Source organism: Arvicola amphibius, chromosome 9, assembly GCF_903992535.2.
Source record: "Arvicola amphibius chromosome 9, mArvAmp1.2, whole genome shotgun sequence".
In the NCBI taxonomy this organism is placed as follows: domain Eukaryota; kingdom Metazoa; phylum Chordata; class Mammalia; order Rodentia; family Cricetidae; genus Arvicola; species Arvicola amphibius.
The window spans coordinates 82269225-82286566 of record NC_052055.2 but is presented as its reverse complement, the minus strand read 5'-3'; the positions used below and the strand labels follow the sequence as shown (position 1 = coordinate 82286566).

At 37.0% G+C, this 17342-nt stretch overlaps 1 protein-coding gene across 1 annotated transcript in view; it reads left to right on the top strand.

Annotated features, from left to right (window-relative positions):
- The window catches only part of Col19a1 (collagen type XIX alpha 1 chain), a 302587-nt gene that overhangs the window by 10633 nt on the left and 274612 nt on the right, over nt 1-17342 (top strand). Inside the window, exons 2-3 of the mRNA XM_042055762.1 lie at nt 1330-1395; nt 3067-3166. Of these exons, the coding sequence (XP_041911696.1) occupies nt 1330-1395; nt 3067-3166 (166 nt within the window). The remainder of the gene's footprint in view (nt 1-1329; nt 1396-3066; nt 3167-17342) is intronic.

Here is a 17342-nt window from a genome sequence, read left to right as displayed (position 1 = left end):
TAAAAGGATTCCTTATATCTCATGGTTTGTCTCCAAGTTATTGTTCAGCTTTGCCCTTCTCTATCTTTGCTTTGCCATTTAAACTAGACAATAAACTTGTCAGTTTTCAAACACACACACACACACTCACACACACGCACACACAAACACACACACATACACACACACACACACACGCATCCCGATCTATTGAAATTGGGATTCTAATTGTCATTCAGAAAGAATATGTTATTATTTGCTTCTTCCTTGCCAATGATGTGATAGCATCACTTAGATTTTGAGGCTCTTCTAGTTAAATATGCTACACTGACTCCTGGCCACAGCTCCAGCTATGAGGTGCATTTGTCAAATGAAGGGCTGAGGCATTCAGAGGTTAACTGGAAAATTAGTGGCTGTCACTTTCAGCCCAGTAGTGGTCAGTTTGCCATCAGCAGTTTATTTCCTTTCTATACTATAAACTTTAAGACATGAAACTCAAACACAAATTTTTGATGTGGAGAATTGAACCTGTGACTATACAATGTAAAAGGTTTGATGTACTTAATTTAAGAGTGTAGCTGGATTGTTGTGTAGTGGCATGACTTGAAAATGGCTTGCAATTTTGTCAGCATTACTTTATTTGTGGTTATAGTCGGAGTTAGATTTAAACATATACTTGAAGACTAATATATACATATACATTATGATGTGGTTTTATTGGACATGTAAACTCGCCGAGTAGAGATTAACTTTATATACCCATGAGTATTATGAACAAACTTATAAAATATTAACTTCCTCAACTTTGTCATATAGAAATTTCATTGCTTTCTAATTTTATTTAACTTGTTCCATTCATGTCCCCTTCTGTTATAAAGGCTTAGGATCACCAGATAAAAACATGAATAAAATTATGATAAAATATAGTAATAATTCACTTGTTTATTTGAGAGAATATGCATTGAATTTAATTGTTCAATGAAGTCATGAAAGTTAACTGAATCGTATGGTTAAATATATATATTTATATAATATATAATATATAATATATAATATATATATCCACAGAAACGTGGTTTGGGTAACAGTGATAATAGTAGCCAGCATCACTGTGTTCTCACCATGGGCCAGGCAATATTCTATTTTTTATAGATATAACATTAAATTTTCATAGACATACTGTGGGATGGGGATCATCATCCCTGCCTTATAGAACTTCAATAAGGTAGTTCAGTTTATTTTTATTTTCACTGTTATCTTGTTTTTGATTATACAGTAGCATTGAACTTTATTTGGAAAAAGTAGGATGGAAATTTTAGTTCAAATAATTCATGCTTGTCTTTTAAATAGAAAGTACCTGCCCTATACTGAGGACGGAGGGATATCAAGATGACAGAAGCAAACTTCAAGTTTCAGGTGAGCATCCTTTGCTAAGCAGCACTTTGTGCAAAGTGTCCATCCATAGTGACTGCACACTGTGTGGTTGCAGGCCCTATATGAGACTGCTCTGGGGAGTGGGAGTTCAGGGAGGCTAAAATACTTAAGGTCATCCCCCTCCATCCCACCCCATCCCCGTCCTAGGGGTGGCTCCTCAGCCAGCTCACTGATGCTGCCCAGATGGCATGTTAGATCTCCACCAAGCCAGAGATTTTATCCTCCTGACCAGAAGTCTTGCCTAGGTTGGCCAGCATGCTCCTTTCCCAATATAACATGTTAAGATCATAACATTCACAGAGAAATGAAGTAAATGCTGCAGGTAAAATCTTATCAGCAGAGTCCTAAATTGTTTAATCTCAGGTAACAACACGGGACCTTGGTGGAGAAGGAACGGGATGTAAAATCACAAAAGTTGCGACTTCTGTTGCAATTTTGAAAATAGGAAAGACTATTGAGACAATGTTATAACACCCAGATGTAGTCATAATGTACACACTGTGTTGGTGTAACATTTTTATTTTTTTCTTTGTACTTTCTTTTGCTATTAATGTTGCTTTTGCTGGTTTTGTTGTTATTGTTGCTTTGTTTTTTTCTTTGTTTTTCACAGGATCTCCCTGTGTAGCCCAGGCTGGCTTCAAACTCAATTTTCTACTACTCCAGTCTCAAAAATGTATCATACACCTGTTCTACCAACCCAATCAGCATTCCTATTTTCGCTTTTCTTCCTCCCGTTCCTTTCCATACTCCCTTTCCGTGTTTCCTCAACTCTCTCACATGTATATGATGATAACACATAGATCACACTTGAATTCAAAACATTTCCCTACATCCATATAATTCCCCTGAAGCATAATTTTGTAAGAGGCTGTTTAGATTCTGTTGGGGCAGCTGGCCCAATCCCTGCGTTCAGGGGCGTGGCTGCCCCAGGGGAGTAGGATACCCTTAAAAAGGATCGGGGCGCCGGAAGGAGCCCCGTTTGCTATCCCCCGTTACCTTCTGCTCCGCTGGACCCTTGGTTCTGTAAGTTCCCTTATTTCCCCTTTTATTAAAACTGATTTATTATAAAAGGACTATTTTGGTTATTTCCAAACCCCTCCGACCGCCGGTACCCGCCGGTACCCGCCGGTACCCGCCGGTACAAGATTCTAAAAGAATGGCTATGATTTTTATTCTGGCCAATGCTCTCTTTATAATTTAGAGAAGGTACAATGAGCTACCATAACAATTGGCTGAGGTCAACTCCTAAATTAAAATGAAGCGATATTGTATTCTTTTGAAACACCAGTGAGAAGCAACGGTGGAGGCGAACGCTTGCATTCTCAGCATCTAGTGTGCTCTTGCACTCGGGAGGCCGAGGTGGGAGTGTTGCTGTGCAATCAGGCCGGACGAAGCCAGAGAGACCTCTACTTATGAACCGTTCTTCAGAAAGATAGCCATGTCGTCCCTTCCTTAGGCAAAGAGGATTTTATTCTCCTGTACCCTAAAAGGAAAATAAACAACAAGAAATCAAGCATATTTGTTGATTTCAAACAGAAGGATTTTATTTTAAATCAGTCAACCTGTAGATATGATAACACGTTCCTGTTTTAAAAAAAAATCAATCTGTCTGCGAGTTTATTGCTGGGTTTAATAGCATGTGACGTTTTACAGGCTTTGATCTGGGAGAGAGTTTTGCTCTGAGGCGTGCATTTTGCGAAGGTGATAAAACCTGTTTCAAATTGGGAAGTGCCCTTCTTCTCAGAGACACTGGGTGAGTAAACTAATTCGTTCTTTTCATTTCAACAACAGTACAAAAACTGTATTTTCTAAGGATATTCCAAATTCTTGCTCAAAAATATAAAAGCTCATTGTGCCCCTCAATGCTGTAATGAATATACGACTTATGTATTTGTTATTGATAAAACTCTGCAATCAAATCTTTTGCATGCACGCAGAAAGTCTTCAGAAAATTACATACACTTTTGGAGTAATCTTGTTAGCATTTAAAGTAGACATAAATTTAAAAGTAATTTAAAAAGTGAACTTTGAAACATAAGGCTCAATATAGATCTAGAGACAAAAGACAGATACTGCATTTATTCCTATAAACTATGTTTTGTGGGGAATTAAAATAACGGTTTATTTGTGGGTGCTTCCTCTAAATACTGAATAGCGCAGGAAGTGATGAGAAATTGTTTTGCAGTTTGGTTTTTGGGCATTTCTATGTTGTCTCAAACTTGAACATCCTTGTGTGTCAATGCAGTGTTGTGAATAAGCAGCACAGCCACCCTGGGTTTAACATGCAGCCTAGATGTCTTTGTGGGAAAGTGAATACAGCATGCACAAGTGCTCTCACTTTCGTCACGTGTCTATGCATCTTGTTGTCTGTCCTCAGATTCTCCACACAGACTAAGTTCGTAACTCGTGTTCCCCTCTGGAAATGTTTTTTTTTTCTTTTTAGTTTTTCGAGATAGGGTTTCGCTGTAGTTTTGGAGCCTTTCCTAGAACTAGCTCTTGTAGACCAGGCTGGCCTTGAACTCACAGAGGTCCGTCTGCCTCTGCCTCCTGAGTGCTGGGATTAAAGGCGTGCACCACCACCGCCCGGCAAAATGTTTCCTTTAAACTTCCTGTTTTGTGATGCTTTGGAAGACTTTAATTTAATGGCATTCTTCTGTTCATTCATTGATGTGAAACAAAGATATTAAGGAAGAGCGTAATTTGATATTGGAGGTATATATAAGGAGTGATTGTCATTAGGTGCCATAAGGTATGAAGGTATGGCTGTTCAGGTAACCTCATGAGGAAACACTGAGGACAGCCCCACACTTCCATGCTTGGTTATGCATATGCTGTAAGGACAAGCAAGATACATGCTAGTGTGTGTGTGTGTGTGTGTGTGGTGTGGTGTGGTGTGTATCTAGGGAGGGAGGAAGGGAAGGAGAGGCATTAATTCTTGGTAGATAATGTTTCTTAACAAATTTAGGAAAGGCAGTACATTCTGTTCAAACATTAAGATGCATTATTTTTCTTACTTCTTTTCTCCGGTTGACGTAAATCCCTGTAAGTCTGGCAATATGGGGAAAGAATTGACTAGAGTGAGTCGTTCTAAATTCACTGGACTTTCATGAAAGCAGAATAAGCTGATTTTAAAAGTACTGCCACTATGAGGTGATCTCCCTTTGAGCCCCCAGGATTACCAATGAATTGAAGTTTGCTTTTCAACCCTTTGGCTCTAAATCTCTCCCCAGTCTCTGGACAATCAATGAAAGTGAATTATCTGACTCTGCAGAGCATAACCCTTGGTTCCTCCATGACAGGAAACTGGAGGGTGTCTGGTTAAGCTGACCAGCGAGTGTCAAGTCACTTGGCTCCTCTCCACTTACATTTTACTCATTGAGCCAACTATGCTAGGATGCTTCTCTTGCATGATACCGTTTTGATTTTTCAATGGGCCTGGAGTAAAGTTGCAGCTATTTATATATTTGTAAATAAGCCGCCTTGCAGACTCAGCATGGGAAAAGGCAGATGCCTGTTTTATATGGAAAATGAAAATGCTTTCTGTGCCTGAACTTGTTTTTATTGTTCTGGCATATTCTACTTGACATTCATGACGGTAGAAGCCTTGCAAATGTGGGGATCAGAAACCCATTAGAGTACATTCAATATCCTTAGCCTGGCTTCCGATCGGACACCCAAAGTTTGCTCAGACAAGGGTCCTCAAGATATCTATACTTAAATCTACCTATCTATATCTATATTATTGTACATATAAAACTATATTGACTAAAGGGTGTCTTGAGAACTTGGTGTACTTTTCTTCATTTGAAACTCCTGTCCATTTCTTCAGTATTTCTTGAGTAAATAAAGGGTGAGTATCGGTGCTTTAAAAGATTCTGGGTGGCATGCTTTAGTTGTCTGAGTTATCTTTCCAGAGGAAGCTTTTTCCCCTCTTAGGGGTTTTAGTCTTACTGCTAAAAGAATTTAAGAATGAACTCAAGTAGAATCTTGAAGTCAATTTTATTAGAGTTTAAAAGAAAAACCCTTAGGGCAGTCAAGCAATAACTCTCCCCAGAGAAACAGAAGGCGAAAGAGAAAAAAGAAAATCATGTTTGTTGAATCAGCACGGAGGTCAGACCCGTGGCAGACAAACAGCTTCATGGCAAGGAGTAAGGCAGCCCTAAGGTGTACTTAGGGAACAGGTAAAAGGGAAGGGAAATACTACAGTCTTCTGTGTATTTCAGGAAGATGGCGGGCACAGAAAGCAGCATGAATGTACTCTGTAGGGCACTATGCAATGGGAAGAATCCAGCATAGAAAAGATACAGTACCACATTAAAGGAGAGCGTGCTCCACCTGTCTCCTTAGATTGGCTTGAGAGGAGCCTGCCTTTCTAGGAGTTGGACCTTGAAGAGGTGACTCACTTGACCCAACTGGAATGTTATGTCACCAGAGATTCTATTCTCTTGACCAGAAGGAGGGTTTTTTCCCTTAGTGAGCCTTTATTAATACTCTAACAATACAAAGGTGTTCATAAATTTTGAGTTTTTATGTATTATTGATCCTAAAGCCACTGCAGTCAGAGTTGGATTGGGAAATGGGAAATAAATTTCAAGAAATGAATCTTCTGGTTTATCATTGATTCTGTTATGGTAGGTAAATCACCCTGTATCTCAGGTTATTTATTTATAGTGCTGTTTGGAATTCTATAGTAGGATGAATTTTGAGGTCATATTGAGTTTTGTTGATTTTTAGTACTTTGATCTATTAGAGGGGCACTCAAATGTGAAGCATTTATCTAATTATTCTTTATCAATAAAATACTGGGTGTCAGATATTGGGGTAAGAACCTGAAAGATGAGAGAAGTAGCAGAGCAGCCACCAATGACTTTCTACTTCTTCTGTTCCTTCCTCCAAAAGGGCTGAGATCATCTCTAGCTTCTGCCTTACTACTTCCTCAGTCCTCCAAAAGCTCTATGGTTAATTGTGGGCAACTAACATCTAGCTCTACCTCTGATTCAAAACAAACTGTAGTGTCAGCATCATATATCATTTCTCCCCTTTTTTATAAATAAAAAGGGAAGAGTTTAACTCTACTATAGTAAAACAGTATACGATATGTGCAATAACTATGTATAAATATATACAGGAAAAAATTACATTAACAATGTGCAGTCATTTGCATTTGAAATTCAGAGAAAATACTACATTATCTATCCTATCTTGGTGAGTTCAAGGTGTTGTACCTAGTTTACTTTCTATCCTAACTTGTATCAGCAGCCAGAAACTATCTTTTTATGCCACTCAACCTTATATTCCTTACACTTCTCCTGTGAATTTCTTTTATGAATTTGGTAACAAGAAAAACTGTAACTATCTTGTCTTCAACTCCATCAGAGACCTGAGAAGAATATAATATTACCCAAGTAAATGGGAAGTGCAGAGCAAACAACTTTCAAAACAAAGAAATGACAGAAACAACTGACTGCCTGGACAGTCACCCAAGGTTATAAACTAACTTATAAGACTGGGAATAGAAAAAGACCATTTGTCCAATATGTCTGTGGAGAAGAACAAAAACAAATATTTGGGAAGATTTATAAAATTTTATCCTGTTGGAAATGTGCTATACCATTAGGCCAATTTACTCCTTTTATTGGGACATTTTCTCTGGATAATTCAACTTTTTTCTTCAGATGTCTCATTTGTCCAGTTGTCTTTAGATTCCCTAGTTGGATGCCTTCATTCTCTTGGAAAAACAAAAACAAAACTCTACCCCAACCCTAACTTTGGGGAGTTTCCTTTTTGGCAGATTATATCTGATTAAATGAAAGGCATTTGTTAGCTTTATAAGTTAGTTTAGATTTAATGGCCATACTGTTTGATGATTTATTACCTCTTCTAATAAAGAGGTCTCTCCTGTTGGAATCTAAGCTTTACCAATTTTGATGGTAGGTATCCATATCTTTTCTTTTCCTGTGGAAACAAAAGCAAAATCTCTTTCCTAATATAACATACATCGTAGTTTCTATTCTGAGGTCAACATATCTTTAAGGTATACAGGCTGATTGCATTCAGCAGTCTTTTGCCAATCTCTCTCTGCAGCTGTTGTTCCTTTCTCATTAGTATTAAAAATTTAAAGTTAATAAAGCATTGTGCAATCTATCTCTGGGGGTCTTTATTACTCCTTTCTGTTTATTAAGCATATCTTTTAGAGTGTGATTAGATCTTTCTACAACTGATTGTCCTGTGTGATTGTGTGGTATACCTGCAATATGCTTAATGTTGTAAAATATGCAAAACAACCTGTTTCATTTTACTAGAGACGTATGCTGGAGCACTATCAGTCTTAATTTGTAAGGCATCCCAATGATGGCCATAACTTCTAATAAATATGTAATTACAGAATCAGCCTTGTTAGAACTCAAAGCAGTTATTAGATAACATTTTACCCTTCTGGGGTCTTTGTCAGAGTTAAAGACTAAATAATAGATTTAAATTTTTCTTAGTTATGATGAAAGGTAAATTAGGTTTAAAATTTCAGACTCTCAAGTATAAAATAAATAATAGAACATTTTCTCTAATTTTGCCAAATACAAATGGACTAGATATTGTAACTGTAATTTCAACCTGATAACTGGTTTTGTTGTATATAATTTTATTATGTTAAAAATAAAACCTGCATTTTTAATTAGACAGAAAGGGGGAACTGTGGACTTTTTCTTTATACTGTGTGAATATATGTCACTGTGATTGGTTTGGTAAAGAAGCTGACAGGCTAATAACTAAATAGGGCAATGTTAGGTGGGAGAGCTAAACTGAGAAAACTGGGAGAAAGAAGATGCAGAGAGAAGCCAGATGCTGAGAAAAGGTACCAAGTCATATGGCAAAGCATACATAAGCAATATGAATCAAATTAAATGTAAGAGTTAGCTAGTAACAAGCCTGAGTTATTGAAGGAGCATTTATAATTAATAGTAAACCTTTGATTGGTTACTTGGGAACAGCATGCTGGACAGAAACTTCCATCTACACAGATGAGTTTCAGATCTGTAACTGTTCTGATTTATGATAAAAGTCTGGAAGTTGGTGGGTTTTGCATTTGAAGTAACACCTATGAATGGAGGTGAAGCAATGTTTTGCTTGAAAAATATCCAGATAATTAGTGAGTGAGTATAGTATACTTGGCTTGCCATGTATTTAACACATATGACACTGGGTATGTTATTCTTTTACAATGCCTAAAATATTCTACTTAGAATTGAATAAATATATTAGAATGGAATAAACATGTTCTGATTTTTGTGGTCAAAATGTCTAGTGTATCCTCGGTGATTGCTTTATGAAGGCAGTGTTATATAGCTTCATACTTTTACCTGGAAGTAAGGGATAGTCCATGGGAGTAGAATAGTGGTTATGAGAGTCCAAGAGAGAAGTATTAGTTACATTTCATCGCTGTCAAAAGACACCATGACCAAAAAGGCTCATCATGGAAGACAGAGTTTATTTGGACTTACCAGCATGACTAGCTGGCTATGAGTGATCAATTACTTGAGCCTATGGGAGGACTTTTCTCATTTAAACTAGCACAGTTGGGTATCAGAAGGGATGGGGAAGGAGGAATCAGTGGATACTAAGTCACAGTGAGAAAGGAGTTGCTCCTGACATTGGATAGCATACAGGGATAACCACAAATAATGATACTACACTGTCCATTTCAAATCACCCTTAATCTGAGTGGTGCACTGGATAGCTTATGCCTAAATTTACATCTTGTCTTTAATAGTTTTGAATGATGGTCCCTAGAAGTATAATTTTTTTTCTACGTGGGCTTTTATAAAACTCAAGTTTATTTTTTTATTAATTACATTTCTTCATTTATCTTACATCCTGACTGCAGGTTTCCCTCCCTCCTCTCCTCCACCATAAGCTGCCATTAGTCAAACTCACGTTTTTAGGAATACAAACAGTACTCCAAACTATAGGAAAGGGGTTTTACTCTTCACATAGGATTATTTCCAAAAGACTGATTTGTAGACCTGAAAGAAAGCCATCTTCAGGGATCCTGATAGAATACTAGCTCTGTCCCAGCACATTCATATCCTTGCATACTTTGTATTCTCTGAAGTCATCTGTAGCATTAGGGCCTGTGGTTCTAAATTCAAATCCTTACGCAATTGCTAACAGGAGCAGGTGTGTCTTGCACCTGCCATAGCTGTTCCTAAATGGTTCCTCTCAGCTAAAGGAAGAAGGAGAAGTAGCATTTGTAAGTCCCTCTAATTCATGCAATCAACACTTATTTCAGTCAGCAAACATCGAACATCCTATGACTCAGCACTGAACACTGTTCCAGGCTTCCACTGGTAAGGGATGTGAGTCTGTCTTCCCTTCCTGGGATCTGTTAGAGAGATACAGGATACAAGGAAAAGTTACACTTCCCTAAAAATTTTACAGTTCTGACGATTTCCCTGCAAAGGTCATGATTTCCTTTATCTTTGCAACTGAAGCAAATCCAATTACATCACATTTTCTTCATCTGTTTAACTACTGAGAGACAAAATCGATTCCACTTCTTAGTTATTGTAAATAAAATAGAAATAAACATAAAAATATTACACTAAGTGAAGCATCCCAGGCTAATAAAGACAAATACTGCGTGTTTTCTCTCTTATACATAGATATAATAGAATAAATATTATATGTGATAGTTAATCCATATATGTACATATACATAATTATGAAATTAAAAGGGGAAAATAAGGAAGAGGGAAATTAAAAGGATGGTATAGAGTACACGTGCCATGAGAAAGAAGTGAGTCAGCTGGGAGGGGACCAGGAGGATGAGGAGGGAAGAGGAGGATGAGGATCAATAGGAACTAACTGTGCATCAAAATGCCATAATGGAACCCCTCGCTTTATATATATATGAAAGAAAGAAACAGCTACTAGGGACTGCAGAGATGACAGATCAGCTGTTAAGAACACATGCCCATTAAAAATTTTTTTTAAAAAATGGAATAAAAAAGAACACAAACGCTGACAGAGATGTGAGGAAAGGGGAAACATGTAGATTGTGATGGGAGCATGAACTTGCACACTCACTGTAGAAATAAGTATTGAGGCTCCTCCCAAAATAAAACTGCTAATTCATCTGGCAAAAAACAAAAACAAAAAGAAAAGAACACATGCTCTTCTCTCAAACCTGAGTTGAGTGTCCAGTACTCACATCTGGCTCCTTATGGAACCCTTCAATTCCAGTTCCGGGAGGACCCAAAACTTCTGACCGTCTGACCTCTTAGGTTATTGGCCTTCATATGTATACAACCGCTCACACAGAGAAATAATTCAAACTAAAGAAAGCTTTAAAAAAGACAGCAAATAATAGTAATAATAATTAATAACATCACCAACAATGATAATTTCTTTTTGTGCTGGTCTGAGAAGAACCTGGAACCTCCCGTCTTTCACGGTTCAGCATGGTTAAGCCATGTGGCTCAAAGCCCACCCCTCTGTCATTGAGGCTAAACTTTAAGCACCATGCGTGGAAGGGTCAATTTTCAGTATTTTCATTCTTTCCCTCATAAGGGCTTGTTTTCTAACCCGTGATTCACTTTTTTTTTCGCTCTTTGCTGGGTCCTTTCCAAGTACTTAGAACCAGCTAAATTCTGAGACATGAAGCTATGTTCAGAGCTCTGACACAGGCTTCTAATTCCTGAGCGATTTTGAAGGATCACTTTGCAGTTCCATTAAGCTATGGAGAATGACTATGTGTCCCCTGGGCTTTTCTTTGGACATTCTTTTGTTTTGAGATAGGAAGCTTCCTATATAAGGGCGATGTGACTTAGTTAAAACCTTGCCCAGCTGTTTTATGAGACTGACTGACTGTTACACATGATTCTTTATGTCATCACGGTGGTACTTCCTTAATTATCATCTGGCATGCTAAGAATGCGAGGTGAGTCACAGCTCATACATTCTAAAATGGAAAGAGAAGACTGCTGGACTCACAACTATGGAATTGTTTAAGTCAAGTCAAACTATTTAGCAAAATTACTAGTATTAGATCGGAAGGAATTTAAAGATAACTCTTGTAGAAGTTTTAAATAATGTATGGAAATACTAACAATAGTTACAAAAAATTATCTCAAGACATCTTTAAGAAATCCAGGGACATTTTTATTTATCGACAAATGAATTAAGATAAAAATGACTACAAAAATGTAAAAATGATGCAAAATCCTCTAGAATTTTTGCTTGTTTTGGAAAGTTTTATTTTTTTCTTAAATTTACTTTGTAACTGGTTGGATATAAATTAATGATCAGAAGTTAAGCCAGATATATCCAACAATTTTTACAGAACCTGATAATCTAATTTCAGTATTTTTCAAGTTCACCCTTAAGTCTTTTTATCACGGAGTTCATTTGGAAATTAAGGAACATAGTAATACTTGATTTGACTGACATATTAACTATTTATTACATAACTTCTTCTATAATACAATTAGAAAGGACCTTCAAGACAATTCTGTATGTATAAAAGTGCTAATTAAATACTCAACACAATATGTTAAATATGGTATTGATTGATAGGTGGAGACAGCTTCATTTGCTCATCATTTTAAAGCACAGTATCACTGAGTTGAAGGAATAAATCACCTCAAGAATATAAGAAATAAACACCTGCTAAATGGATAAAGCCTTACATCTTTACTACACTGTCTCTATTGATAACACTTCAGAAGATTTAAGAGTATGCTTACATTAATTGCAAGGGAAAGTAAAGCGATCCCTTTGAGATTACATCTATGAAGTCATGTGGTTATAGAAAACCTACTCCTCCTACTGCTTTACTGTATTTCATATGAAGTCCATGTGCCTTTCTTGTTGGTCACCTAGTAAGACTTGAGAAGATTTTATCTTCTCTTCATCAAACTTAGTTAGATGAATATTTTTTCTTCAGATTCCACATAACTCAGTATTATTTTGGAAAGCTAAACTGCATGCGTAATGGATCACAAGTGCATAGATGTTCATTATCACTTTAATTGAAGATTCACTTGAGTGTAAACCCAGAGACAGATAATCTTATTTCTTCAGAAACTTTTAAAATTTTGTGAGTGCTAGTGGAAAAAAAATTTATAAACCTTAAATATTTTTATTTCACATGAGTTGTGAATGAAGACACTATGAAGAGATTTTATTTGCATAATATTAACTTATATTTAGTTGTGAAGAAGCCGCTAGTTAGTTCCCGGCCACTTAACCCCCAAATAATAACATTGAAACTGTATTATTTAAATCGCTGCTTGGCCTATTAGCTTTAGCTTCTTATTGGCTAACTCTTACATCTTAATTTAACCCATTTCCATTAATCTGTGCATCACCATGAAGTCATGGCCTACCAGCAAAGTGTCAGCATGTCTGTCTTTAGTGGTGGCTCCATGGCTTCTCTCTGACTCCACCTCCTTTCTCCCAGCATTCAGCTTAGTTTTTCCTGCCTACTTCTATTCCCTCCACAGGTCCAAGACAGTTTCTTTATTAACCAATGGTATTCACAGCATACAGAGGGGAACCCCACATCAATATTTAATATATTAGTAAAGTAAGGAGTCTCATTATCACCTTCAAAGATTAAACCCACTGTCAATAAAATTAAAGCAAATGCCTGTGAAATACTGCTGTCCATTTACAAATTTACCTCTTTCTAGATTCAAATGCATATAAAGAAAGTGACTGTGTTTACATTTCTGAGGAAAACAGTGGTTTTTTTTCCCCCTCCACTTGCTATAGTGCAGAGCAGAATGCTAGCCATATAAAACACAATTCTTCCAATGGAACAGCTAGTATGTTCTCCTAGCAGAAGGTAAGGTGGTGTGGGACAATTCTGTATTCTGTCAATTATGTTTTAAATGAACACTGATTGGGCGGTAGCCAGGCAGGAGCATAGGCAGGACAACCAGACAGGAAGTAGAGACAGGGCAATGAGAACAGGAGAATTCTGGGAAGGAGGAAGCCCATTCCTCCGTAGAAGCCAAAGAAGCAGGATGGACCTGCCCTGCTGAAAAAGGTACCGAGCCATGTGGCTAACATAGATAAGAATAATGGGTTAATATAAGTTATAAGAGTTAACAAGAAGCCTGAGCTAATGGGCCAATCAGTTTATATCTAATGTAGACTCTCTGTGTAAGTTTTTTGGGGCTAAAGGCTGTGGGACCTGGTGGGAGGACAGAAACCAGGCAGGACAGAAACCCCAACAAGCATGCCCTCGTGTTACAGGAAGGGAAGCAATTGAAGGCCAGCTTTGTATCTCTGAGCAAACAGTATTCAGAGGAAAACAGAAACCCCATATAGATAGGATATAACTTTGTGGTGGGAGAAAAGAAAAAGAAAGAAAAAAAGAAAGGGCAGGAAGGGAGAGGAAATGAGAAAAAATGATAGCTGGTATCACATTTTCTGTCAACTTGATTCAATCCTGGGAAGAGGGAATCTCAGATGAGGAAAAAGGCTCAATCAGAATACCTACGAGCAGGACTGAGGAGCATTTTCACACTATACAAAATAAAACAGGTGGATGAGCACATGCTTCACACATCTCTGATCTTATTAAGCCCATAACAGTCCTGAGAAGATTAATTAGTAATTAACTTAAGGAATTGGAAAATGTATTGTTTTTATAATGTTTGTAAAGCTTTAAATAGCTAAGCATAACCTTACATTTTATGAATCAATTTTGCTTTTTTATTTATTTAGCCTGTGTGTGCATGCACATGTATGTGTGTGTGTATGTAAACATACTATTACATATAACGTGGAGTTAGAGGATAATATGAGGAATTTGGTGCCCTCATTCCACCATGTGGCTTTGAATTGAATTGAAGTCAGGTTATTATCTTGGCTACCAGCACCTCTACCCCCACTGATTCACCTCTCTGGCTTCATAAAGTGTTGAATTAGCTAAAGAACTGATGGTCATAATATATGATCTCTTGCTATGTATATAAATACATTTATAGCAACTCTATAGACTTTTTATAAAGTGGTAGGACTCTATTTTTTATAAAATATCACTATAATCATAAAACAGTTTTACAATCACTCTTGGATGCTAACAAATAAATAGATAAAAGCACAATTTCAATGATAAACTTTAGGATTTATGTCAACCAAGGAAGAAAAGCTGTGGTACCCAATTACTCATAAACCTCTTACCATTTCAACTTTTTATTCTTAGCAATGAAGACTAATCAAAATGGTAGCCTAAAATTGCTTATATTATTTTATGTGGCACATAAAATAATACTCATTTTGTCCATAACCTCATTTTAATGACAACTTAGATTTTTATGAAAGTAATAGAGTCCCTTAAACAGGAGGTGAAAAACTCCCTTAAGGAAATGGACGAGAAGAATAACAAAAAGTTTGAAGAATTGAGTAAATCTGTAAATGATATCCCAGGAATCCAAGAAAAAATAATCAAACAGATAATGGAAACAGTGCAAGACTTGAAAACTGAAATGGAGGCAAGGAAGAAAACACAACCCGAGGGCCAGCCGGATATGGAAAATCTATGTAAACGAACAGAGACTACAGAAACAAGCATAACCAACAGAATATAAGAGATAGAAGAAAGAATCTCAGATTCTGAAGATACCATAGAGAAAATAAACGCACTGATCAAAGAAAACAGCAAATCCAACAAATTCTCATCACAAAACATTCAGGAAATCTGGGACACAATAAAAAGACCAAACCTAAGAATAATAGGCGTAGAAGAAGGAGAAGAATTACAGCTCAATGGCCCAGAAAATATATTTAATAAAATTATAGAAGAAAACTTCCCAAACCTAAAGAAAGATATTCATATTAAGGTTCAAGAAGCTTACAGAACACCAAATAGACTGGATCAAAAAAAAATATCCCCTCGCCATATTATAATCAAAACACAAAACATACAGAATAAAGAAAGAATATTAAGAGCTGCAAAGGAAAAAGGTCAAGTAACATATAAAGGAAAACCTATCAGACTAACACCTGACTTCTCTATGGAAACCATGAAAGCCAGAAGGTCCTGGATAGATGTTTTGCAGAAACTAAGAGACCATGGATGCAAGCCCAGATTACTATACCCAGCCAAGCTTTCATTCACTATAAATGGAGAAAACAAAATATTCCAGGATAAAAACAAATTTAAACAATACATAGCCACAAATCCAGCCTTACAGAAAGTAATAGAAGGAAATTCACAAACAAAGGAGTCCAGCATTGCCCAAAATAACTCAGACATCTAGTGACCCTTCACCAGCACATCTCAAAGAAAGGAAACACACAATCTCTACTACCAAATAAAAAATGACAACCGGAGTTAACATCCACTGGTCATTAATATCACTTAATATCAATGGACTCAATTCACCTATAAAAAGGCACAGGCTAAGAGATTGGATACGAAAACAGGATCCAACATTCTGCTGTTTACAGGAAACGCACCTCAACCACAAAGACAGACATCTACTCAGAGTAAAGGGTTGGGAAAAGGTTTATCAAGCAAATGGACCCAAGAAACAAGCGGGTGTGGCCATACTAATTTCTAACAAAGTTGACTTCCAACTAAAATCAATCAGAAGAGATGGAAAGGGACACTTTATACTCATTACAGGAAAAATCTATCAGAATGAAGTCTCAATCCTGAATATCTATGCCCCTAATACAAAAGCACCCACTTATGTAAAAGAAACATTACTAGAACTCAAGGCAGCCATCAAACCACACACACTAATAGTAGGAGACTTCAACACTCCTCTCTCACCAATGAACAGGTCAATTTGACAGAAACCTAACAGAGAATTAAGAGACTTAATAGAGGTAATGAACCAAATGGACTTAACAGACATCTATAGAACATTCCACCCAAACAGGAAAGAATATACCTTCTTCTCTGCGGCTCATGGAACCTTTTCGAAAATTGACCACATACTCGGTAACAAAGCAAACTTCCACAGTTACAAAAACATATTAGTAACCACCTGCATCTTATCGGATCACCATGGATTAAAATTAGAATTCAACAACAATGCTACCCCCAGAAAGCCTACAAACTCATGGAAACTGAACATTCTCTCTAAAAAGGTGAATATTTTATAACTTTGAACAAAAAATAAGATATTCAAATAACTGAGAAGAAAAATTTGGTTTGCTTGACTAGACATTTTAAGTGAATTGGTGATAGCTTTGTCAGTAAAAGGTTTGATCAGCACTGACACACATGATGGCACTATGAAGAATTAACACCTTGATGCTTGAATGTAGGCTTGAATCAGGCAATCTTACTTGAACCCTCTCATCTTCCTTCTTAGATCTTGGAATCCTCGTCTCAGCTGTCTTCTCCAGAGTTGGCCTTTCTGCTTCCCTTATTGTGATCTTAGTCTCCTCCAAGCCAACCTCCTCTGAGGCCTTCTTCCACCATTGATCCTTTGTATTTGTGTCTTCATCGTCTCTCCATAGTACTCTTGCCTCTTAGTCTTCAAATATATACTTAATCCCACCCTAGTCTAGAAACATTTCCTAAAGAGTCTCATTCACTTACAAACCCTCCATGTTACTGACACATTTTCTTAATCAACCCCTAACCCATTCACATCTGAACAAGATTTCCTCAGTCCTATAAAAATGTCTTCTTCTGAGATCCTAGTAATACTGTTCCATTTCCAGTGACAATCGCATCAGCATTACAATGTCTCTCTTGTACCTCTCTTCTTATTCCTGCCAACTGGACTGCTCTGCAGCCTAGAAAACCTCATGCAGTCCTATCTTCAGCATTCAGCCCTTGCTGATGTCCTCAGTCAAATTTACTTCAATTTTGTGCTCCAATGCACTTCACTTTTGATGTAATTTTGCCCACAATTCTGATCTCATTTTGGCCGGAGTCATATAAGTGGTCCCAGAAGACTCAA